The sequence below is a fragment of the Sminthopsis crassicaudata genome, chromosome 4, assembly GCF_048593235.1.
Source record: "Sminthopsis crassicaudata isolate SCR6 chromosome 4, ASM4859323v1, whole genome shotgun sequence".
Lineage (NCBI taxonomy): Eukaryota > Metazoa > Chordata > Mammalia > Dasyuromorphia > Dasyuridae > Sminthopsis > Sminthopsis crassicaudata.
This window is the reverse complement of record NC_133620.1, coordinates 104328518-104349857: the sequence shown is the minus strand read 5'-3', so window position 1 is coordinate 104349857 and position 21340 is coordinate 104328518. Positions and strand designations below refer to the sequence as shown.

Sequence of the window (21340 nt, the reverse complement as noted above, 5' to 3'; positions counted from 1 at the left end):
AGTAAGGCATGGTGTGTGCATGCATGAGTGTGCAATGTGTACCCAAGGGAGGTACTCAGCAGAATTGCATAAAATAGTAAGCTGAAATGCATGCTAGGATGCATAGAATAGGATGCTAGAATGCTGGAATTAAGTTGTTATCTGAATTTAAATCTGGCCTAGAAACTTACTAATTGTGTAACCTTGGGCAAAGCCTATCCTATGATTTAATTGTAAAATGGATATAACAATATCTACTATATTCCAGGGTTGCTGAAAGAAAAATCGGATAATATTTGTAAAGTGTAAAGTATTTCTATACTTTAGAAATACTAAGTAATATTATCATTATTTATTGGAAGAAGTATATGTTGGAAGGTTAGCTAAACTCTGTTCTGCTCTAATTAATACCTCTTAAGTATCCTTTAAAGACTCCAAAATACCTGTAAAATGCTTTAAAAGTTAGTATTTTTAAAAAGCACCTGAAATCCTACAAATTGCAAAGAAAAAGAAGCAGCATGTTAAATGCAAACCAATAGCATTCCATTTACCACAAGCAGGATAATGAAAAAATATATATGCATAAACTCTAATACACAATCCACCTTTTCCCAGTATTATTTACTATAATAAAAACAAAGTAGATGAAAGATTTATTGTAGAAATATAAAGAATTAATAAATAAACATTTTAATAATGCATGTGTTTAGTCAAAGGAAAGAAACCAACATGAAAACATATCTGGTAGTAAATGTCAGAATATAGAATATTCTATATCAAATATAATACAGAATATGGAATATAGAATAAATGTCAGATATGGAAAAGTCCCCAGTCAATTCTGATGATTAACATTTTAGGAGCTACAGAAAAAAAGCCATGATAAGAAGACATTTTTTATTTTACCAAAAATTCTTACTTCTGTGGGCTTGCCCGATTCCATTTTATCAGGTAAGAAAACATTAAGTTCTTTGTTGATCTCATGAATATGGTAAGAGCTGAATAGCAGAGGAGGGAAAATAGCTAAGTAAATTAGGTAAGGGATATATTTATTCAAAAAGGAAAATCAAATCATTCTTTGCAGTACTTACTTATCCCATTCCCAAACAAAATCATCAACATTCAAAAGTCAGTAATACACCCATTGTACTTAGAATGTTAAAAGTGGAAAGAGTCTTAGCAATGATTTCATCTTCCCTCAATTTTAGAGATGAGGAAACAAGACCCAGAAAAGCTGGTCACATAACTTGTTAGTGAAGGAGTCAAGATTAGAAACCCAATTTCCACAGTTCCTATCCAAAGTGCCTTCTAATTTTAAACCAGTTCACTCCCTTTAAAATAAGTCTTATTAACTGGCAAAAAAGAAGCTGAAAACAGTTTAACTTTCTGAAATCCATTTTTTTCATATTGAACAATTGCCACTGACTCACTTCCACTAGAGAATTCAAAGCAAAATTCTATCAATGTCCAGTAGCAAGTAAAGTCAGCTTCAACCTCTTTTTGGTTAATTCAGAGTAAGGAGTAGTTCAATATGAAAGTAAGAGAGGAATTAAAATTCTCTTCATTGATAGTTTTCATGAATGTTCCCTATGCTTAGAGAATCAGGTTTGCTTGTTGTAAAATACTATAGTAAAGAAAAAAGAACCCTAAGGTTAATGTTCCAAGGTCGGGTTTTGAAAATATCAGTTCAGTTACTTACTAGTCTTACTCATCTGTAAAATTAGGAGGTTGGACTAGAAGAACTTTTATAATTCTTTCTACTTTAAGTCCTGTAAACCTATTATGTGATGGTACAAATGTTGTTTAAATACAACAAAAGGTACACAAACAAAATATATATATATTCCCATGAGTGTTTTTCTTTATAGGAAAAAAGGTATGACATATAGGCATTCTAACTGAATCAGCAGAATATGGTCAGTTTTTAGAGTCGATGAGGAAAAAATGGTAATTCTTCCCTATTCCTACAAAAAAAAGAATTATTGGCTTTTAGGGGATATATGAATAATAATGAGTATATTGTAAAACTAAATCCATAAGGAATATGAAAAATTATGTAAAAGTGATAACTGAAAAGTATATTTCTAAGAAAACTACTGAAAAGCAGCTAAACCAATGTTACTTAAGTACTTTTATACATGACTCAGAAGTATTATATATCTCTTTCCATTAGAAATATTTTGACCAACAAAAATTCAGAGGTAATCTTTAAATAGTGTGGTATGATGGATAGGGTATTGGATATGGAATCAGGCTTCATCAGGTCCTGCTTCAGAACTATGTGAACCTTGGCAAGTAATTTTAATTTCTCTGTCCCCCAATTTCTTCATCTTTAAAACTGGGAAGAACCAGATTTTAGTGACCTCAAAGGTCCCTATCAGCTGCAAATCAATGAATAAATCCATGATCCCCTCATCTAAAATTTGCCAGAAATGGTACCTAAACAAAAAAAAAAACTAAAATAATCAAAATATTTAATACTCATGTTTTAAATAACTGTATGTAAAATTAGAATACAATTAATTATTTTAATATCACATTCAGGTATTTTAAATGAGCTTTAAACAAATAAAATCTTCTAGGACCTGGGAAATAGTCAGGACCTCTCATTTCATTAGTGTGGGGAATTCCTGATGTGAAAATTTTTTCCACAGATAAAGCTTGGAACTTGTCTATAATTAATTGCCTGGGTCATTGAGAAGTTAAGGGATTTTCTCATAGTCATATAGCCAAGTGAATTGGAGAGGGATTCTAACTAAAGCAATGTCTAATATATAATAACTTGTGAGATCTTAAGACTTTCAATTAAAGCACCACAAGAAAAATATACATGTTTGTTTTTTAGCAAGAAATTCCATTTACAAGCAGACCCAAAAACCGAAACTATAAGATTGTTTATCTTTTCTTGTTTCAGATGGGTGAAGATTGTGAAACTCACAACCAAGATCATGAAGTAAATTGAAGAATTAATGGAAAATCAGAACATTTAAAAATTTTTCCCTTTATGCAGGAGGAAAAAACAAATAAATAAACTATCTTTGTTTTTAAAAGTCCTTAAATTACTAGTGAAACTAGTAATATATTTCTGTGTGGCTTCTTACATATGGGTTAAGATTGCAGTCTTAAAGAGAATAAGAAGAGGTTTTTATAAAAAGGAGAAATGACATTCACATGCCAAAGGCACAATAATAATCTGAAAGTTTTTGGCAGGGGTAGCACCCAATCTGGGTTTTTTGGGGGAAGATGCTAACAAATCAAAAGAGGAAAAAGATTTTTGGATTTTGGCTCACCCTGATTTCCCAGAGTAACAAAGAAGTTTGATGAAAACCGGAAGTATTATTAGAACAGCCAATACTATGAGACCAACACCAATTCCTTGAAAGAAAAACATTTTGGTAACCAAGTTAAGCATTGAAAGGAAAAAAACGTTAAATGTGGTATCTTGATTAAGAAACACATTGTTCTGAAACAATTAAAACCAAACAAAACAAGAGATGTGGGTCAGATATTTCAAATACCTTCCTGAATCCTCAGGTTTGAAACTAAATATCTAACTAAATATTTCTCAAATTAACTTGTCCTGTCACTTTAAAAGTAAACATTGACATCCTCCAGCAATATGTGATTTATTTTTGATTGACAGAATTATAAAATTTATCACTTCCATCCTTGGTTTTTAAAGGGCTTTTGGTCATCCAAGAATCATCATTGTTAGGTTATTCTCTCTGTTGTCTATTATAGAAAGGATTGTATAATGAAATGAACTTTTTTTTTTGTTTGAAATATTTCAAATTAAGTTAAATTAAGTTAAAATCTCACTTGAGTCACCCTTTCTATACAGTCTTAGCCACCTATTCTCTCACTTCTGGTCATCCTTTAAATCCCTTTCCCCCTCTCTCCCTCTTTCCTTTCCTTCCTTCATCCCTCCCTCTCTTCCTTCCTCTCTCCTTCCCTCTTTTCCTCTTTCCTTTCCTCCCTTCTTCCCTCTTTCCCTTTATTCTTTCCTCCCTTCCTCCCTCCTTCCCTTCCTCCCTCCCTCCTTTCCTCCCTTCCTCCCTTCTTTCCTTCTTTCTTCCCTTCCTCCCTCCTTTCCTTCCTTCATCCCTGCCTCCCTCTTTCTCTCCCTTCCATCCTCCCTCTCTTCCCTCCTCCCACCCTCCCTCCCTCCCTTCCTTCTTTGTCATTAATATTCTCTGAAATTTTAATGCAATATAAGACAGGCTAGCAACAGCACAGTAGAGATTGTAAATGGCTAATAAGCCATATATTACTATTATAATTCCAACCTTTCCTCACTTCCTCCCCAATCCCTTCTAAATCAGTAATGCACAGGTTTAGAACCTTTCTATAGTCATACAGGTATGCACACAAAGAAGTTAGGATTTAGTTTGTGCCTTGGAGTGTGTGATAGGAAGAAGGCAGAAAGAGGCACCTCACCACAAGTCCAGTTCTTCCCTACATTCTAGATGGTTTTCTTGTTCAGACAAGTGAAGGTGTGGCCCTTTCATCCTACCTGAAACCTTCATGCCTTGTACATACATGTTATTGAATTTGTTTCATCCTGTTTGATATTTTGGTCCTTTCCTCCCCTCACTTTTTTTTCCTGCTGGTGGAATTTCCAAAAGCCAGTTTGCCCAGAATTTAGAATCATACTATGAACCAAGATCTCTGATAAGATTTTACTCACTCATCATTAAATGTCCTCTTTATAAACTTTGAATATAACACGTTTTTCAAATTTTAATTGTAATTGAAATAAAAATAAAAGTAATCTGAATAACCTTTTTTATAGAAATCCAGCTGATTATGCTCATGAACCGTCTATCTAGGCACCATAGTGTCAGGTAACAGAGAATTTGTTCAATAGATTATAAATTATTTGAAGATAGGAACTGTATCTTAATTCTTCTTGATTTTTCCATAGCACCCAGACTGCATTGTACAATGTAGACTCTTAATAATATGGTTTGACTAATTTGTAGCAACTCCTTCTTCCTGGAATACATCTGTAAAAATTCTGGAGCACATCAAGTACCCAGAAGCATTTAACCCGAGAACATTTCACCAGTATTTGTCCATTCCATCTCTTTACTTGATCTGTCTTTGATAAACTTAAACTTTTCTTTTTAATAGCATTTCCAAAATGCTTTAAACAAAAGTCTGTCCTCAGATAGTAGCATTTAGAGAAATACTTTGAACACTTACTATAATTTTTAAAGAATCCCTGAGAGTTAGACTTACCAGATATATTAATGGCACCACCTGAAGAGGGAAAAATAAAGAAAATAGTAAATTTTAAGCTAAATGGTAATATCTTTTAGAAGAATCAATGATGCAGATTTAAAGTATAATATATTAATAACAGATTTGCATATTTTAAAATAAAGTACTTATAAGCTTTTTAAAGTTTGGTATAGATTTTGATCTAAAGCATGAACTTTAAATTTTTTTTTGGTCTAGACCTACGATTTCATTAGGGTCAACACAAATTTGAAAGTTCTGCAATTGATAGTTTTAGGGGGCTGCCTGGAATCTTTATAGGCTAGGGAGCCTGTTCAAGGTTATACAACTCATAGGTAGAAGTAGAACTTGAATCCAAATTGTCCTGACTCCTAAAACAGTACTTTATCTTTCACATCAATTATGATGTCTTCTCAACATCATAAAATTTCTTTAGAGTACAATTTCAATTTCATAGGATTATTTTGAGTAAAACACTTTGCAAAAAATTGCACTAGAAAGCAAATCACATGCAAATAAATCTTTTGATTTAACCTGCCATTATAAGAGCATAAAAATCCTTTAACCATCACAAATTGTAATTTAACTCATGATATCCAGGTCCTCTCAAGCTTTTGGCTAAGTTTGAATAGCACAACATTTGACCTCATTTTACTCTCAAATACTATGTATATACATAATACACACCTATATATACACAAACACATACATATGTAGTATGTGTATATATATACACTCACACATATAAAATATACATGTGCAAATAGATATGGGCATGTATATATACTATCATATTATACACATGAATGTACAAACATGCACATGTATATATGTATGTGTATAAATGTGTATATGTGTATGTGTATATATTAGACCCCTACTGAAGTGAACATATTCAGCCAGGGTCCTAGTTAGAAAAAAAAAGGTAATGTCTATTAAATTTTTCCCTAGAAAATTCAGTTTATTTTATATTGAAGAAAAATTTCCTCTCAGATGAAGTTTTCCACCATAAAATTGGAATTTCCCATTTGTATATTCAAGACACAAAGAAGGGAGTATAGGATATGTTTTAGAGGCAGACAAGTCACTTAAAGAATATATAATAAAGTGAGACCCACTGTGTATAAGTCTCTTTCATAATTCTCTCTAAATGCTAGGATTTCCCTTCTTAGCCTCAACTTGGAATCATTTTTAGTAGGACATAACTTTATCTTTCTTTTCCCATATGATCTAATGGCTTTCCCCCCACCCCCATTTCTGTCTAGATGCTATCCAAGAATTCCAGTGCAGAGTGTCTTGAGGACCTGCATAAAACTTCCATGGCAATGACATATCAGGATACAATGTTATTTAACAACATGAACAATTCAATTTTATACAACCCAATATCTTTAAACAGGGCATTGTAAAACCTTATTTTTTATTAACCCAAACTCATTATGAAGAATAAAAAGTAGAGCTTGAGTACTGACCTGAAGGAGCATTTTCTTTTCCATGAAATTTTGTAGAGCTGGGTCTAGTTGTGTGAAAGGATGCAGTAGTGGTGGAACGATGAGTTGTGACAATTCTGGTAGAACTCCGAGTTGTTGTAGATCTTTTGGTTGTTGATGTGGTAGGCTTTACGGTAGCATGGGTTGTTCTGGCCTGCTGTGTCACTGGAGTCTGTGTGACCGGAGCATTTGTGATGTTGGCTTGTTCTTTTGGAGAGGTGGGCGTTGCTGGAGCATTAGAGGTGTTAGCCTGTTCTGTTGGCTGGATGAGTGTTGCTAGACCATTTGTGGTATTGGTCTGTTCTATTGGTAGGGTAGGTGTTGCTGGAGCATTTGTAGTGATGGCCTGATCTACTGGTGGAACAGTTGTTGCTGGAACCTTTGTGGCATCTGCCTGCCCTGTCGGTGGAACAGGTGTTGCTGGAGCATCAGTTGCTGCAGCCTTTGTGGCATCTGCCTGTCCTGTTGGTGGAGCATCAGATACTGGAATGTTGGTTGATGGAGCCTTTGTGGAGTCATTTTGCACTGTTGGTGGAACAGGCGTTCCTAGAGCATCAGTTGCTGGAGTCTTTGTGGCGTCTGCCTGACCTGTTGGTGGAGCAGGATTTTCTGGAGCATCAGTTGCTGGAGTCTTTGTGGTGTCCGCTTGCACTGTGGATGGAGCATTGGCTGATGGAGCATCAGTTACTGGATCATTTGTGGCATTGGCCTGCCCTGTTGGTGGAGCATGGGTTGCTGGAGCATGAGTTGCTAGAGCTTTTGTGGCATTGGCCTGCCCTGTTGGTGGAGCATGGGTTGCTGGAGCATGAGTTGCTGGAGCTTTTGTGGCTTTGGCCTGCCCTGTTGGTGGAGCATGAGTTGCTGGAGCTTTTGTGGCATTGGCCTGCCCTGTTGGTGGAGCATGGGTTGCTGGAGCATGAGTTGCTGGAGCTTTTGTGGCTTTGGCCTGCCCTGTTGGTGGAGCATGGGTTGCTGGAGCATGAGTTGCTGGAGCTTTTGTGGCATCGGCCTGCCCTGTTGGTGGAGCATGGGTTGCTGGAGCATCAGTTACTGGAGCTTTAGTGGCACTGGCCTTCCTTGTTGGTAAAGCATGGGTTGCTGGAGCATGGGTTGCTGGAGCATGGGTTGCTGGAGCTTTTGTAGCATTGGCTTGCCCTGTTGGTGGAGCATGAGTTGCTAGAGCATCAGTTGCTGGAGCATTTGTTGTGGTTGATTTTTCAGCTGTTGTTGGGACCAACATGGCAGTTTCTGTAAATTGTGGGGAACATCAGCCATAAACATTAAACATTACTCTATAAGTTAGTTTTTGTTGATTGAATATTTTTTTTGCATATGAAGTCAGACTTAACTTTGAGAAACTTACTACCTTGTGTGACCTTGGCAAGTCACTTAAGCTTCCTGGTCCTCAATTTTAATCTATAAAATGAGGAGGTTGGACTGGTGATCACCAAAGTTTCTTCATGCTCTAGAATGATGACCCTATGATGTTATTATGAGTTTTGTAGGAAATTGAAGTATTTTGACCTCCCATTTACTACAAGAAGTGCTGACCAATTCCTCCAAGTGTTAGTATTTTCATGTTTTCCAATTATTTTGTATTAATTCTGTATATATTTATTTGTTTTTCAATGCTAACAGAGGATAGGGTTCCAAATCAGTATCTTTGTTTCATGATTTCAAATTGGATTGGTGAAATTTTATTGCCATAAAGTCAGAAAAGGGATTTCCTCACTCAGATCTCCCAACACCAATGAAATGACAAGTTTAGATCAAATAAAATCTGAGCCAAAAAGTCACTTTATGTAAAATACACTTCCAATTGAGATGGCTGAGGGACTGGGGAAATAGAAAAAGATTGGACACTACACTGTCTTAGTAAGGTACCTCTAACACTGAAACTGTTCTTTCTGTTTTCCCAATTCCTCTTCTCCTAATATGAACTTTCATCTTTTACATAGTTCTTATGTAGAAAGATAAATGTATTAATTTTACATGAAGTACCTAAGTTATTAATGCACTTATAGGAATTTCTTTATAAAAAAAGAAAAAGATCAGTACCCACAGAGGTTAAGGTCACATCAATAGCAAATATAAGTACCAAAGATTTGAACTCAGGTCTTCTGATTCTAGAACAATGCTTCCCTTATATTATATATTCCTGCCATGAGCAAAAATCCTGAGCAAGACATTCAAGGCCACTCATAATTGTCTTTAATCTAACTCAGAAGTTTCCTCTCTCACTATTCCCTTTCATGGATCCTATATTTCAGCCATACTAACTACTCCTTCTTTCCTCAAACATGACTAATATTCTTTGGACTGTGGAACTTTCCTTTTGTTGTTCCTGTTCTAGCCACCCTGAAGTATTCTCTTCCTCACATTCTATGAATTTCTACTAAGTTTTCAAAGACCACCACAAATATCCACCATCTAGAAACCTTTCGTCTCATTGCTCCTATTGTATCTCTTTTACACTACAGTCTACCCAATATTCAATATTCAATTTATTTTTGCACATATTTTATCTCCATTATTAGACCATAGGAACATTTAGGATAAGATATGTTCCTCATTAATTTTTGTATTCCCTAGCTTAGTGTACTGCCCATTGTAGTCATTCAATAAATACTTACTAAATTGAACATTTCCCTAATTTCATTTTAGTCCTATTTCCTGGTTTTCCTTAGCCTGAGAATGAGATCTGAAAAGTTAAACACACATTGCTCATTTTTCATTATCATTTGATTTCAAGATTATTTTAGGTCTCTAAAAATAAATTTCATTCATCATGGAACATAAACTTCTTGAGGGCAGAGATGATTTCATTTATGTCTTTGTATTCTTAAGTACCAGCAGTGTCTAACACAGAGTAGACAATAAATCAGTTCTTATTAATTGCTCTATACATAAACAGAAATAAGGAAAATATTTTGAATGGGGAATAATAAGCTATCATTTTATTATAGGATGAAATATCAGGGAGCTATATATTATTAGAACTACATTATATTATGCAATTACCCATTAAGATAAATCCAGGATTGCCAAGATATGCTGATATTTATAAGGAATATTTGTTTGGGGTCATTATGTGCCATTTAGGATTATTGGACTTTTGCAAGTGGCATCTGAAAATAATGACAATTTTTAATACCCTGGATTCAAGGTGGGTAGAACTCAGGAGTAGAGATAGAATATGAAGTCATAGACATTTTTCAAGATGTCAATATTTATTGTAACCATTTTTCCAATTTAGGAAGCTTGTTGAAAAAGAATACACATTTAAGAGAAACTAGTGCATTGATACTGGACCCATCATATCCAGCTATGTTTTATCTTCATCTTCCATGACCTGTCAAGCCCTCTTTACCACAGTACTTCACTCCTATTCCTCTTTGAATCTGCTTCCCTCCTTCACTCTTCTCTCTATTCCTTCTCATGCCTTCTCTCAATTGAATATACCCTTAGAACCAGAATACTTGGTTAAAGCTCTAAATGGAAGTTTTTAGAAATAGAAAAGAGCTAAAAATCGCTAAAAGTGATAAAATGGAAAAGTGAATGACTTTTTTAGCAGGTAAAAAGTATGAAGATAACTCAGTAGGCATAGTATTACCTATACAGGGAGTGTTTTGGGAACTAGCTTGAATCAATAAACCAATTATTAAATTTTCAGTGTATTTATACTATATAAATCAGTAAATGCCACAAGTCAGGGCTTGATTTATTGTTTTATTGACTGTCAGCACTTCAGAAAGTGATGAAGAAAATGTCAATAGTGAAGATTAAAATTAAAAGTGTGTTATGTATTACATACTTGCCCCTTCCCCACCCCCTACCCCCAGCCTTGGGAGCTGATTGTTAAAATTTACCTAAAAACTCTCTTGCCTGTATCCATAATATAAATGATGTTATTGGGCTGATCAACATCTTGATTCCTTCCATACATTTCAAACTCATTTTAATTGTGGTTTTTTTTAACATTTAGATCTTATTTTCAATTTATAGTTGAAGTGAATGGTGGAATAATATTTATGTTTTAGGATTGAACTGTCTAGGCAACATTTTAGGAATACATGAAGGAAAAGCTATTTCTATTAACTTACTGAAAATTGGATTTTTCAAGATATTATGCCACAGTCTTAATTTAAGCTTTATCTCCACACATATAAATAAAGCAAAAAAAAGCAATTATTTTAATATATAAATTAATTACCTTTGCATTCAGGGAGAGTCCCATTCCATTCTCCTTGTTCATCTTTTATAGTACAATGAATAGATTTCTCCCCAATAAGTGAGAAGCCTTCACTACATATATAAGTTACAGATGATCCATATTTATAACTGTCCTGAGTTTCTTTGATTCCTCCGTGAGCAATTTTTGGAGGTTCATGACATAAAATTTCTAAAGAAAAAAAGTGCAAGATATTTAAACCATTAAATGCTTTATGCAAATGGAAATTATTAAATATAATGAAAATTAGAAATCTTCAAAGATTCTCTTAGTGAAGAAATTAAAACCAATGAGTTGAACTTTTTGATTAAAATCACAAACATGTTGCTATTTAAAATGGCATGTTAAATCATGACAGAAAATATAAAGGATAACATGAAATAAGCAGGGAAATGGCATAATCATTAATGTAGCTTAAAAGAAAATAAGAATAATAGTAATGTTAAATAGGTACCAAATGGCATAGCTTGTTAATACTTAAATTTAAATTTCAGAGAAAAATAGATAGTAAATTTTAATAGCAGGGGATTTCAGTGGACCTCTTTCAGAACTAAAAAATAAAAACCCACTCAAATCATAAACAATAAATAAGTACCTGAATAAAATTTGGAAAAAATAAATATAATAGACCTCTGACACTTACTAGATGGGAATGGAAAATTTAGTTATTCCCAGCTATACTCATTTACAAAAAATTACTATTATTTGAGGCATAAAGACTTCACAAAGAAAAATGAGAAGATTTAATGTATTCTTTATTGACCACAATGCCATTTAATAAAGGGCCTTGAAAGAACAAAATGCAACTGGAAATCAAATAATTTAATCCTAAAGAATTGGTTGGTCAAATAACAAATCATAGAAACAACAGAAGATTTCATTTAAAAAATACCAACAATGAGACAATTTACCAGAATTTCAGGGTCTAGACAAAACAATCCTTAGAAGAAATATAATATTTCTAAATATATCTAAATACATATTATATATATGCACACATATACTGCAAAAGAACAGAACAAATTGGACATATAATTTGTAAACTAGAAAAGCAACAATCAAAGAATTACAACTAAATATCAAAATAAAAATCTGGAAAAAATTAAAAGAGAGATTCACAAAATTGAAAGAAAAAAAAATCCCTTGAATTGATCTATAAAACTAGGAGCTTTTTGTTATTGTTGTTATTTTGCAGGAAAAAAACTAATAAAATAAACATTTATCTAATCTTATTTTTTAAAAACAGAATGGAAAACCAAGTTGTATTAAAAATGGTATTAAAAAAGGAATTCCCAAACGAAAATTAAGATAAAATAAATTATCATAAACTATTTTGCCTAATTAAGAGTCAGTAAAACTGATAAGTTAGATCAGATGGATAACTTTACAAAAATATAAAATACCAATCTTCCATTCTCAACAATTTTCCCCCTTCTAACCTTGCATAGCATTTTCTTTCTTCTCACTGATATACTTATCATAAATTATAATTATATATATATTTCTCCACTAGCCTCATTTGCTGAATCTAAATTTAAATCTCTTTTCATACCTAGGAAGGGGTCTAGTATATAGTGGGCCCTTCATAAATATCTGTTGAATTAAGTTATTAAGAATTAAGAACTAATGCAGGCTCTTTTCCACTTTCTCCTATCAGAAAATGTCCCTTAGGACATTTTATTATAATATCAAGAACAGAATAAAAAAATCTGAGTCAGATATTTAGGAGCCTAATTACATTTCCCAGATTAAAAGAAGATATCTCTGAAACTGAAGTCATAATGGGCTGAGTCAATAGAAGGTCAGTGGCATGGGGACTGAAATAAGAAAGGGACAATATTGTGACACAGGTTTGAGAGATGACAGCATGATGATTCTCATCTATTCATCTACTTCTAAGTAGGTATTACTTCTCGAAATTAAAACCTGACAGTAGTTATAGAGATATTGGAACTAGAGAGAAGTTGCAATTCATTTCTGGTTTTAAGGATCAGTGAAAATAATAACATAAGTCTAGATGTCTTCTAAGGTTCTTTCTGGACATCTGTGACCCCTATGATCATAAAGAATAATGCAATGACACCAGCCCTGAACTCAGGAGGACCCGAGTTCAAATCTGGCCTCAGACACTTAATACTTCCTAGCTGTGTCACTTAACCCCAATTGCCTCAGTAAAACAAACAAACAAACAAACAAACAAACAAAAAAGATTAAGGCAATGATTCCCAGATATTCCAACTATAAGGACTCCCAATGAAAGTAAAAATGATTCCCCAGATACATTGTTTAATAAATAGAATTGAACTTAGAGAAAAATATCATATATACCTTTTAAATACAGAGACTACTATAGATTTAAATTTAGTGATACTTATAAATTTCTTATTAGGCCTAAGTGAAATATTGATAAAATAAAACAATCAATGCAAAACTTGTTATTTACATTACCTGTCTAGGTGATGCTAAATAAAGCTTCAAATTATGATGTTTGTTAACTTGTACTACCAGATACTTTGCCAAAACTTCCCTTACATAGCTTCTTACCACACTGGATAGAGACAGTGCAATTGGAATTTGGAAAATCTGAGTTAAAATCCAGCCTCAGCCACTTGATAATTGTATGACTCTGGACAAGTCACTTAACCCTGTTTGCCTCAATTTCCTCATCTATAAAATGATCTGGAGAAGGAAATGGTAAACCATTCCAGTATCTTTGCCAAGGAAACTCCAAATGGGGATTGTGAACCTGGAATGGGGTCTCAAAGGATTGGATAACAACTGAACAACAATAACCACTTCAACAGTGAGAGGCAACAGTGAGAGATTTGAACTAGATCTTCCTTTCATTTTCCAGGCATCTTAGATATTATTCCTTTTTTGTGGAGAGTATGTCTTCCATGTCTAGAATGTTTTCCCTCATCTTAGAATCCATGACTTCCTTTAAAAACTATCTCAAACTGTACCTTCTATGCCTTTCCTGGTTCTTCCAGCCAAGAATACCTTCCCCTCAAAAGTATTCTACTATTATATTCTACTAAATATTATACTATTATACTATAATAAAGTATTATATCTACTTTTTATGCATCTTGTTATCTCTTCCATTAGAATATAAGCTCCTTGAAGGCAGGGACAGTGTTTCCTTTGCAGAAGCTTAGTACAGTGCCTGGTTCATGGTAAAGACTTAATAAATATCTTTTGATTTATTGATCTTTCTAATTCCATAACAAGTCCTCTAATCACTAATAGATTAATATGTTGTATTCCCATAGTTAATATGAGCAATAATAATTCCTAGGCACCCCACCAAGGAATTATGAATGGAGCTGCAAGTAATAAACTAGTCTGTCCTAGAAAAATGTGGTTAGAGCATATAAAATACATTTTTGAGAATCACAGGAGAAAAGCTGTTAGCACAGGGATGATTGTTGACAACATTAAAATAGGATTTGGCTTGGCCTTTAGGATATATGAATATGTGTGACGGAGGGGGGCAGAAAACCCAAGTCCCAATTTCTACTGTCTCTATTGTGTTTGCATCTTCCAAGCTGTTTCTTACACATGTGCTGGACAGTGCCAGAAGTCATGTAAATTTCAAAACAAAACTAAACAAAAACCAAAAAAAAAAAAAAAAAAAAACCCACAAATAAACTAAACCCTAGTCATAAAGCTTAATTTCTTTAGAAAGAGAGAACTAGCCTTTTGGCTTTCATTCCTCAAAATCAATAGTAAGAGTCTGCTTAGGGAAGAGTAGTTTTTGTTCTTTTAAAAATAGTAACATTTAATAGATAAAATACTATGTTGACTTCTGCTATGGAAATATAGGTAGCACTGTGGACAGAGTGCTGGGTTTGGAGTTTGGAAGATCTCAAGTGGAATCCTGCTTGAGAGTACAAGCTGTGTGTCCTTGGGCTGGTCACTTAACTTCTGCATGCCTCAGTTTCCTCAACTGTAAAATGGAGATCATGATGATGATAATGATAATGTCTATTTTACAGAGTTATTGTAAGGATCAAAGTACATAATATATGTAAAGAGCTTTTCAGACCTTAAGAGTAGATAAATGCTCACCTATTGTTATTATTGAAATTCCCCAATAGTGAAATGCTAAATTTGTCTATTTCTTTTTCCCTTCCTTCCTTCCTTCCTTCCTTCCTTCCTTCCTTCCTTCCTTCCTTCCTTCCTTCCTTCCTTCCTTTCTTCTTTCCTTCCTTCCTTCCTTTCTTTTTTCCTTCCTTCCTTCTTTCCTCTTTTTCTCTCTTTTTATCTCTCTTTTTCTTTTTTCTCTATCTCTTTTAAGTCTCTCTCTCTGTCTCTGTTTCTCTCTCTCTCACTCTCTCTCTGTGTGTCACTCTCTCCCTGTCTTTCTTCCTCCCTCCCTTCCTCTTTTCTTTTCTTCCTTCCTTCCTTCCTTTCGTTATTAGGGTTAAATGATTTGCCTAAAGTCACACAACTAATAGAAGTCCTCCTGACTCCAAGACTGGTGCTCTACCCAATTGCATCACCCAGCTGCCCCTAAATAATGTCTATTATAGATGCTACAAAATCTATACAATATTGACTTAATAGCTTCTATTAATGTCTTACCTGTGCATTCTGGATGTGGGTCACTCCAAACAACATTTTTATCCATAAGAATACATTGGCTATCTTGTGCCCCTACTAACCTATATCTAAACAAGAGAGAAAAAAGCTGAAAGAAATAGCCACTATTGCCCTATTTGAAATTTTCTCAACCACTGCAGAAACAGTTGGATTTGTTTTCTGTCAGTAGGTGGAGACATAATAATGTGATTAAAGTCTACTGTATCAAGCAACAATATTTAAGAAATCATGATAGTAATAATGGGATAATACAAAAACTAGATTTTTGTTGTTATTAAGTTATACAGTATAAATACCCAAATTTTTCAGTATTTCTGAAAGCCCTAGAGACCAACTTCTTTTTGATAGAAGAGTATTTTAAAAAGCACAAAATAGTTTTATAAATTAAGTTTTATAAGTTTTATAAAATATTTTTATAAATAAGTTAACAATTAAAACAAACATGCAGAAATTAGAAGACAGATCTTCTTTCACAGGATATGAAGAGCAAATGAGTAAAATAATACATCAAATATTATTTAAAGGCTTTGCAAGAGAACTAGGAATAGAAATGACAACTGTGAATTTGAGGAGTGGGTATGCCTTTCTTGCTCTGATTTCTACTCTATGTCTCTAAGTTCCCTAGTAAAATTTCTAGGACTATAGTTTTTAATATTGGAAGGTACCTTAGTCATCACCCAGTAAAGTCCTCTCCAATAATTAATATCAAATAGAGACAGCTAGGTGGTAGAGTATTATAGATCTGGAGTCAGGAAGACCTAAATTCAAATCTCAGACTGTGTGATCTTGGGCAAGACATTTAACCACTGTTTTCCTCAGTTTTCTAATTTGCAAAATGGGGATAATAATAGCTCCTACCTCCCAGGATCGTTATGGGGATAAAAAGGATAGCATATTTGTAAAGAAGTTTACAAACCTTAAAGTGATATATAAAAGTAAATTTAAGCCAGTATGCTCTCCACTGAATATATCCTCTCAGCAATCATTATGGACACCAAGGCTGAAATTAGAATAACTATACTATACAGAATCTGAGATTCTGAAGGCTCTAGATTCCAAAGGATTCAAAGAATCTCAAAAAACCCTATTGAAATATATACACGATCATTTTCTTGGGAAAGAGGTAGGGATGTGTATGTGTGTGTGTGTGTGTTTAAAGAAAAGAATAGCCCAGATAGTTGTAGTTTTAAACTATTAGCCATAATATAAGACCCTGATGCTATTTATTTTTTTTTGCTTTCTTAATAAATGTAGCTATATAGTAGATTGAGGACTAGACCTTGAAGGTTTGAGTTCCACCTCTCACATAGATGGTCTTTATCCTCTTAACCTCAACGAAATTCCCCCTTCCCTTCTGGCAATTATTATAGATATCAACAATGAAATTAATGTGACTATATAGAATCTAAAATTTTATCTCCTAACCTTAATGCAATTTTTGAGCTTCAGAGAAGATTCCAAGATACCTTGGTAAAGCCTATTTTCTATCTGGGGAATTCCATTCTGCCAATGAAACCACAAGTCTATTCTTATTCCTGTATAATACAAACTTACCCTTCATTACAAGTAAACGTGATTGTTGAACCCAATAAAATATCACTTGTTATACTGACTTGACCATGTAGCAGATCTGGAGGAGTTGAACATGATTTTCCTAAAAGAGAAAAAAAATGAAATTAGGCTTTATCTTTATATCATCATATACACTCAAAATACCATCTGACATATTCTTTACTACTTATGTTAAAGATTATTAAAGAGTATTATGGAACTATCTTATTATTATTATTATTTTTATACAACATATGATACTATTTATAGACCAATCTATCTTTTATTTTGAGTTTCCCTTTATGTCCATCTACCTCTTAGGAGAAGAGTTCACCAAAGAGATACTTTTAAAAATGCCATTGTCATTTCATTTTAAAATTATGTATTTTAAATTTATAGAATAAAACAAGCATTTCCACAACAGTATAGTTTTTTTTAAAAAAAGGTTGCATGTGAACTCCTGCAAAATACAACTTGCTATTTCTTATAGCAATAAATGTATAATAAAGTTATCATATGAATTTCTTTCTTTTTCTTTTTTTTTCTTCACTTGAAAGAGAAAACTTATTTTTAAGTCATACTTACTTTTACAAAATTCAGAGGGGTTGGACCACACTGAAGTCTGAAGGCAAGTCAGCTTTGCTGGCAGATTATTATCCCTTTTATATCCTGGACGGCACTCATATTGTACAGTGGAACCCACTGGAAAGTAGTTCTGTTTACTAAACTGTTTTTTGAGTGAAGCAAAACGTAATGAAGGTGGAACGTTACAAGTACCTGATGATAAAAAAAGCAAATAACAGAAATTAGAATTTTCCCCACATACCACATCAGCTCAATATGAGTCTTTCCCCCAATGATTACAATCCATTCATACCTAGGTACTGAGGTGGCTCAGCATTCAGCATGTCTAAGTATCTAAAGTGTATCTTACTTATTAGATGTATCACCCTAGAAAAGTCATTTTTTTTTTTTTTTTAGGCTGGGGTTAAGTGACTTGCCCAGGGTCACACAGCTAGGAAGTGTTAAGTGTCTGAGATCAGATTTGAACTCGGGTCCTCCTGAATTCAAGGCTGGTGCTCTATTCACTGCCACCTAGCTGCCCCCTCCTAGAAAAGTCATTTAACTTTAACTTCTGCCTGCCTCAGTTTCCACAACTGTATAGTAGATAGACTGCTGGGCCTGAAGTCAGCAAGGCTCATCATCCTGAGTTCAAGTTTACCCTCAGACATTTAACTAGTTGTGTGACTTATTGTCTCAGTTTCCTCAGTGGTAAACCACTTCATAATCTTTGCCAAGAAAACCTCAAATGGGGTAATGAAGAGTTGTATGTAACTGAAAACAACTGAATGATCACAACAAAAATAAAAATAATAATAGCACTTACTTCTCGGGATTATTGTAAAAATCAAATAAGATAATATTTGTAAAGTGCTTAGCATAGTGCCTGGTACATAGTAGGTCCTTAATAAGCTTGTTTATTTCCTTTTTTTCTTCCTACCTATCCTGTATAACTCTCATCCATGTCTTTTAAATAATTTCCTATAGGAGATCCACCAAACATGTTGGAGGAGTTAAATGATTTCCTTTTTCTGAACTTCTTTGTGCTTATTGTTTGTGTTACTCATTTTACAATTAATATCGTGCTGCAAACTTTTCACAATAAATATTTTTCTCTATTCTGTCTTCCATGCCTGTAACATACTTCCTCTTAGAATTGGTAACTTCCTTAAAAACTCATCTAAAGTATCCCTCCCTACCTAAGGATTTTTATGAATCCCCAAGGTGTTAATGACTACCCCGTTCCTCAATCTCTGCAAAAATTTATTTTATAACTGATGATATTTGTATTGTTTTCCACCTGAGATATTTCCTCACTGTCTTTGTAACTGCAACTTAGCACAATACTGGCATACAATAAATGCTTATTGATTAAATTATTTTAAATTCTTCAAAGACAACAAAGGTGAGGGACCTTTCTTTTTATATACCCCTTGTTTCCAATAAGTGTGAAATAAATAAAAAATAAACACCGAGAAGTTAAAATTCCACTTAGAATTTGGTTTGAATAAAATTTGAGAAAATATTTCAGTTCTGGAATTTGTACTCAAGAGTATTACTTAAAATAGCTATGATTTTTTTTTTATTCCCCAACTAGCAGTGACTATCTTTATTAATTGGGAAGAGGCTGCAATGTTAGAAAACCTTTTAATGAGGAGCAAGAACTGAGTCAGGTAAACAAAGCCTTCATTCAGTAAGACTGTAGAGGCATTTGGGATAAGTTGCTAGAAAACACTTAGCTTTGAATCATTAATGATAAATCATTGAGAATCACTTTGAAAATGTTACTGTTTAGATAGAACAGAATGTCAGTTTTTCATAGGTCCATTAAAAAGAATGACTTACGATTACAAAACTCTGACAACTTTGACCATTTATTGGATTGAAGACAAACCACTGAGTCTGACTTGCCAGGAATTTTTACAAATCCTTCATTACATTTGTATGTTACAGTGCTATTAACAGGAAAACTTGTTAGGCTGTTCAGTTCTGGCTTGGCGTTAGGTATTTCTGTAGGGATACTGCAGGCACCTACCAAAACAAGGAAAAAAAAAAACCAAGCTGAATTTAGTGAAATAACATCTTACTATAACAGATTCTTTCTAGTGGCTATAAAAATAAATAAATGAAAAGGAAGCTCCCAAAGACACTACCAAATGGTCTGAACTGACAGAACCAGAGATTGGAACAATAGAAGAGACACAAGAATTCTACTTCTGGATCTACCACTAAATATCTATGCAATCATAGCCATATCACTGAACTTTTCTGTGCCAGTTTCCTCATGTGTAAAATGTCAGAAGGATGAATTAAATGAGCTCCAAGATCCTCCTAGTTTCTATGATTTCAACCAGAATAGAAAGGAAACCAGAAGGTGAAGATGCATAGTCAGTATGGCCATTAGTCACCCAGTTTTCTGCTTGCTTTCATTAAAGCTATTTCATGGAGGGGCTGTGTATAATGGGAGCTCGAAGGAAGGAAGAAATAAAAAGAAGAAAGAAAAGGAAAGGAAATGAAGAAAAAAGAAAGAAGGAAGGAAAGGAGAGAGGGAAAGAAGAAATGAAGGGGAAGGAAAGAAGGAGGGAAAGAGAGAAGAGAAGGAGGGAGGGAGAGAAAAAAGGAGGGAAGGAAGAATAAAGAGAAAAGAGGAGGAAAAAGGATTATTTTAGAGGCAGTAACATGTTGTGGTAGGTAAAACTGGATTTGGAGAAAGATGAACTAAGTTTGAATCTCACCTCTTATTACTTTTGTGACCCTAAACATTTTACTTGTCTCTGAATCTTAGTTTTCTTCTCTGAAAAGGGGGATATGGTAGATTGGATGATCTCTAAGGTCTTTTCCAACTCTAATCCTTTGAGAAACTAGGGTTTTTCTCCTTAGAGAGTTCACCCTATTCGAGTCCCTGATGAGATTTTAAGAGAGGTTTCCTTATTAATCTGTTGAGGCAGTTTCATCTTTTGAGTGTTGGAGTCAGGAGACCTCCTGGATTTGAAAACTGCCTCTGAAACTAGCTGAGGCTGTGGGCGATTTGTTTAACCTCACTAAGCCTTGTTTTCTCATCTGGAAAATGGGGATGATAATACTTGCACTACCTACATCCTAGGTTGACGTGGAGAAAGCACTTTGCAAATTTCAAAATTCCATAGAAACAGAGTTTCTATGAATGAAAACCTAGCCACCCAAGTGAGCAGAAGATAGATTTCGGGTTTTTTTTTATTTTATTTTATTTTTTTTTTTTTGAGATAGTGTCTAAAGAAAAATCTCACTTTTAATAACCCACCCATTTTCCTACCAATGTAAAGCCATCCTCCACATTCTTTTGGTCCTCAGTACCTCTCGGTTGCCAAAACGACGAACTCATTTCCAGCCATCCCCCTTGCCCCAAGCCAATAATCTGTTCGGCCAGGGGACTGAGGGACCCCCCCCCCCTCCACTCACCTTGAGCCGCGGGCAAGTACAGCAGCAGCAACAGCGAGAAGAGCCCGAGAAGCCCCAGCGTCGGGGGTGCACTGGGGAACGCGGGGCTCATGACACGCACCGTCCCAGGGACAGCTGCGGGGTTTGGACTTAGCTCACGCTGGGAGCCCGGGAAGGAAAGAGGAGGAAAGCGTCTTCTTGTCACTGGGAATTATTCTTTGCACTAGGAGTAAGCAGCAAATGTTCCCGATCCCTCACTAAATGA

The 21340-nt window shown here is 34.3% G+C and overlaps 1 protein-coding gene and 1 long non-coding RNA gene across 9 annotated transcripts in view; one reads left to right on the top strand and one right to left on the bottom strand.

Moving 5' to 3' along the window:
- LOC141565664 (uncharacterized) overlaps positions 1 to 2983 on the top strand; it is a 26671-nt gene extending 23688 nt beyond the window's left edge. For all 3 annotated transcript variants that reach the window (XR_012489085.1, XR_012489084.1, XR_012489083.1), the window contains one exon: positions 2894 to 2983. This is a non-coding gene — a long non-coding RNA (uncharacterized LOC141565664). The remainder of the gene's footprint in view (positions 1 to 2893) is intronic.
- Positions 1 to 21340, bottom strand: part of LOC141565662 (uncharacterized) — a 25261-nt gene extending 3921 nt beyond the window's left edge. The window contains exons 1-10 of one of the 6 annotated variants that reach the window (XM_074309043.1): positions 21097 to 21340; positions 19504 to 19689; positions 17683 to 17874; positions 17101 to 17200; positions 15529 to 15614; positions 10924 to 11112; positions 6693 to 7958; positions 5221 to 5241; positions 3270 to 3354; positions 886 to 977 (exon numbers count right to left, since the gene is read on the bottom strand). In XM_074309043.1, the coding sequence (XP_074165144.1) occupies positions 886 to 977; positions 3270 to 3354; positions 5221 to 5241; positions 6693 to 7958; positions 10924 to 11112; positions 15529 to 15614; positions 17101 to 17200; positions 17683 to 17874; positions 19504 to 19689; positions 21097 to 21187 (2308 nt within the window). In that variant the 5' untranslated portion in view covers positions 21188 to 21340. The remainder of the gene's footprint in view (positions 1 to 885; positions 978 to 3269; positions 3355 to 5220; positions 5242 to 6692; positions 7959 to 10923; positions 11113 to 15528; positions 15615 to 17100; positions 17201 to 17682; positions 17875 to 19503; positions 19690 to 21096) is intronic. The other 5 variants (XM_074309046.1, XM_074309044.1, XM_074309045.1 and 2 more) reach the window with 5 other exon arrangements.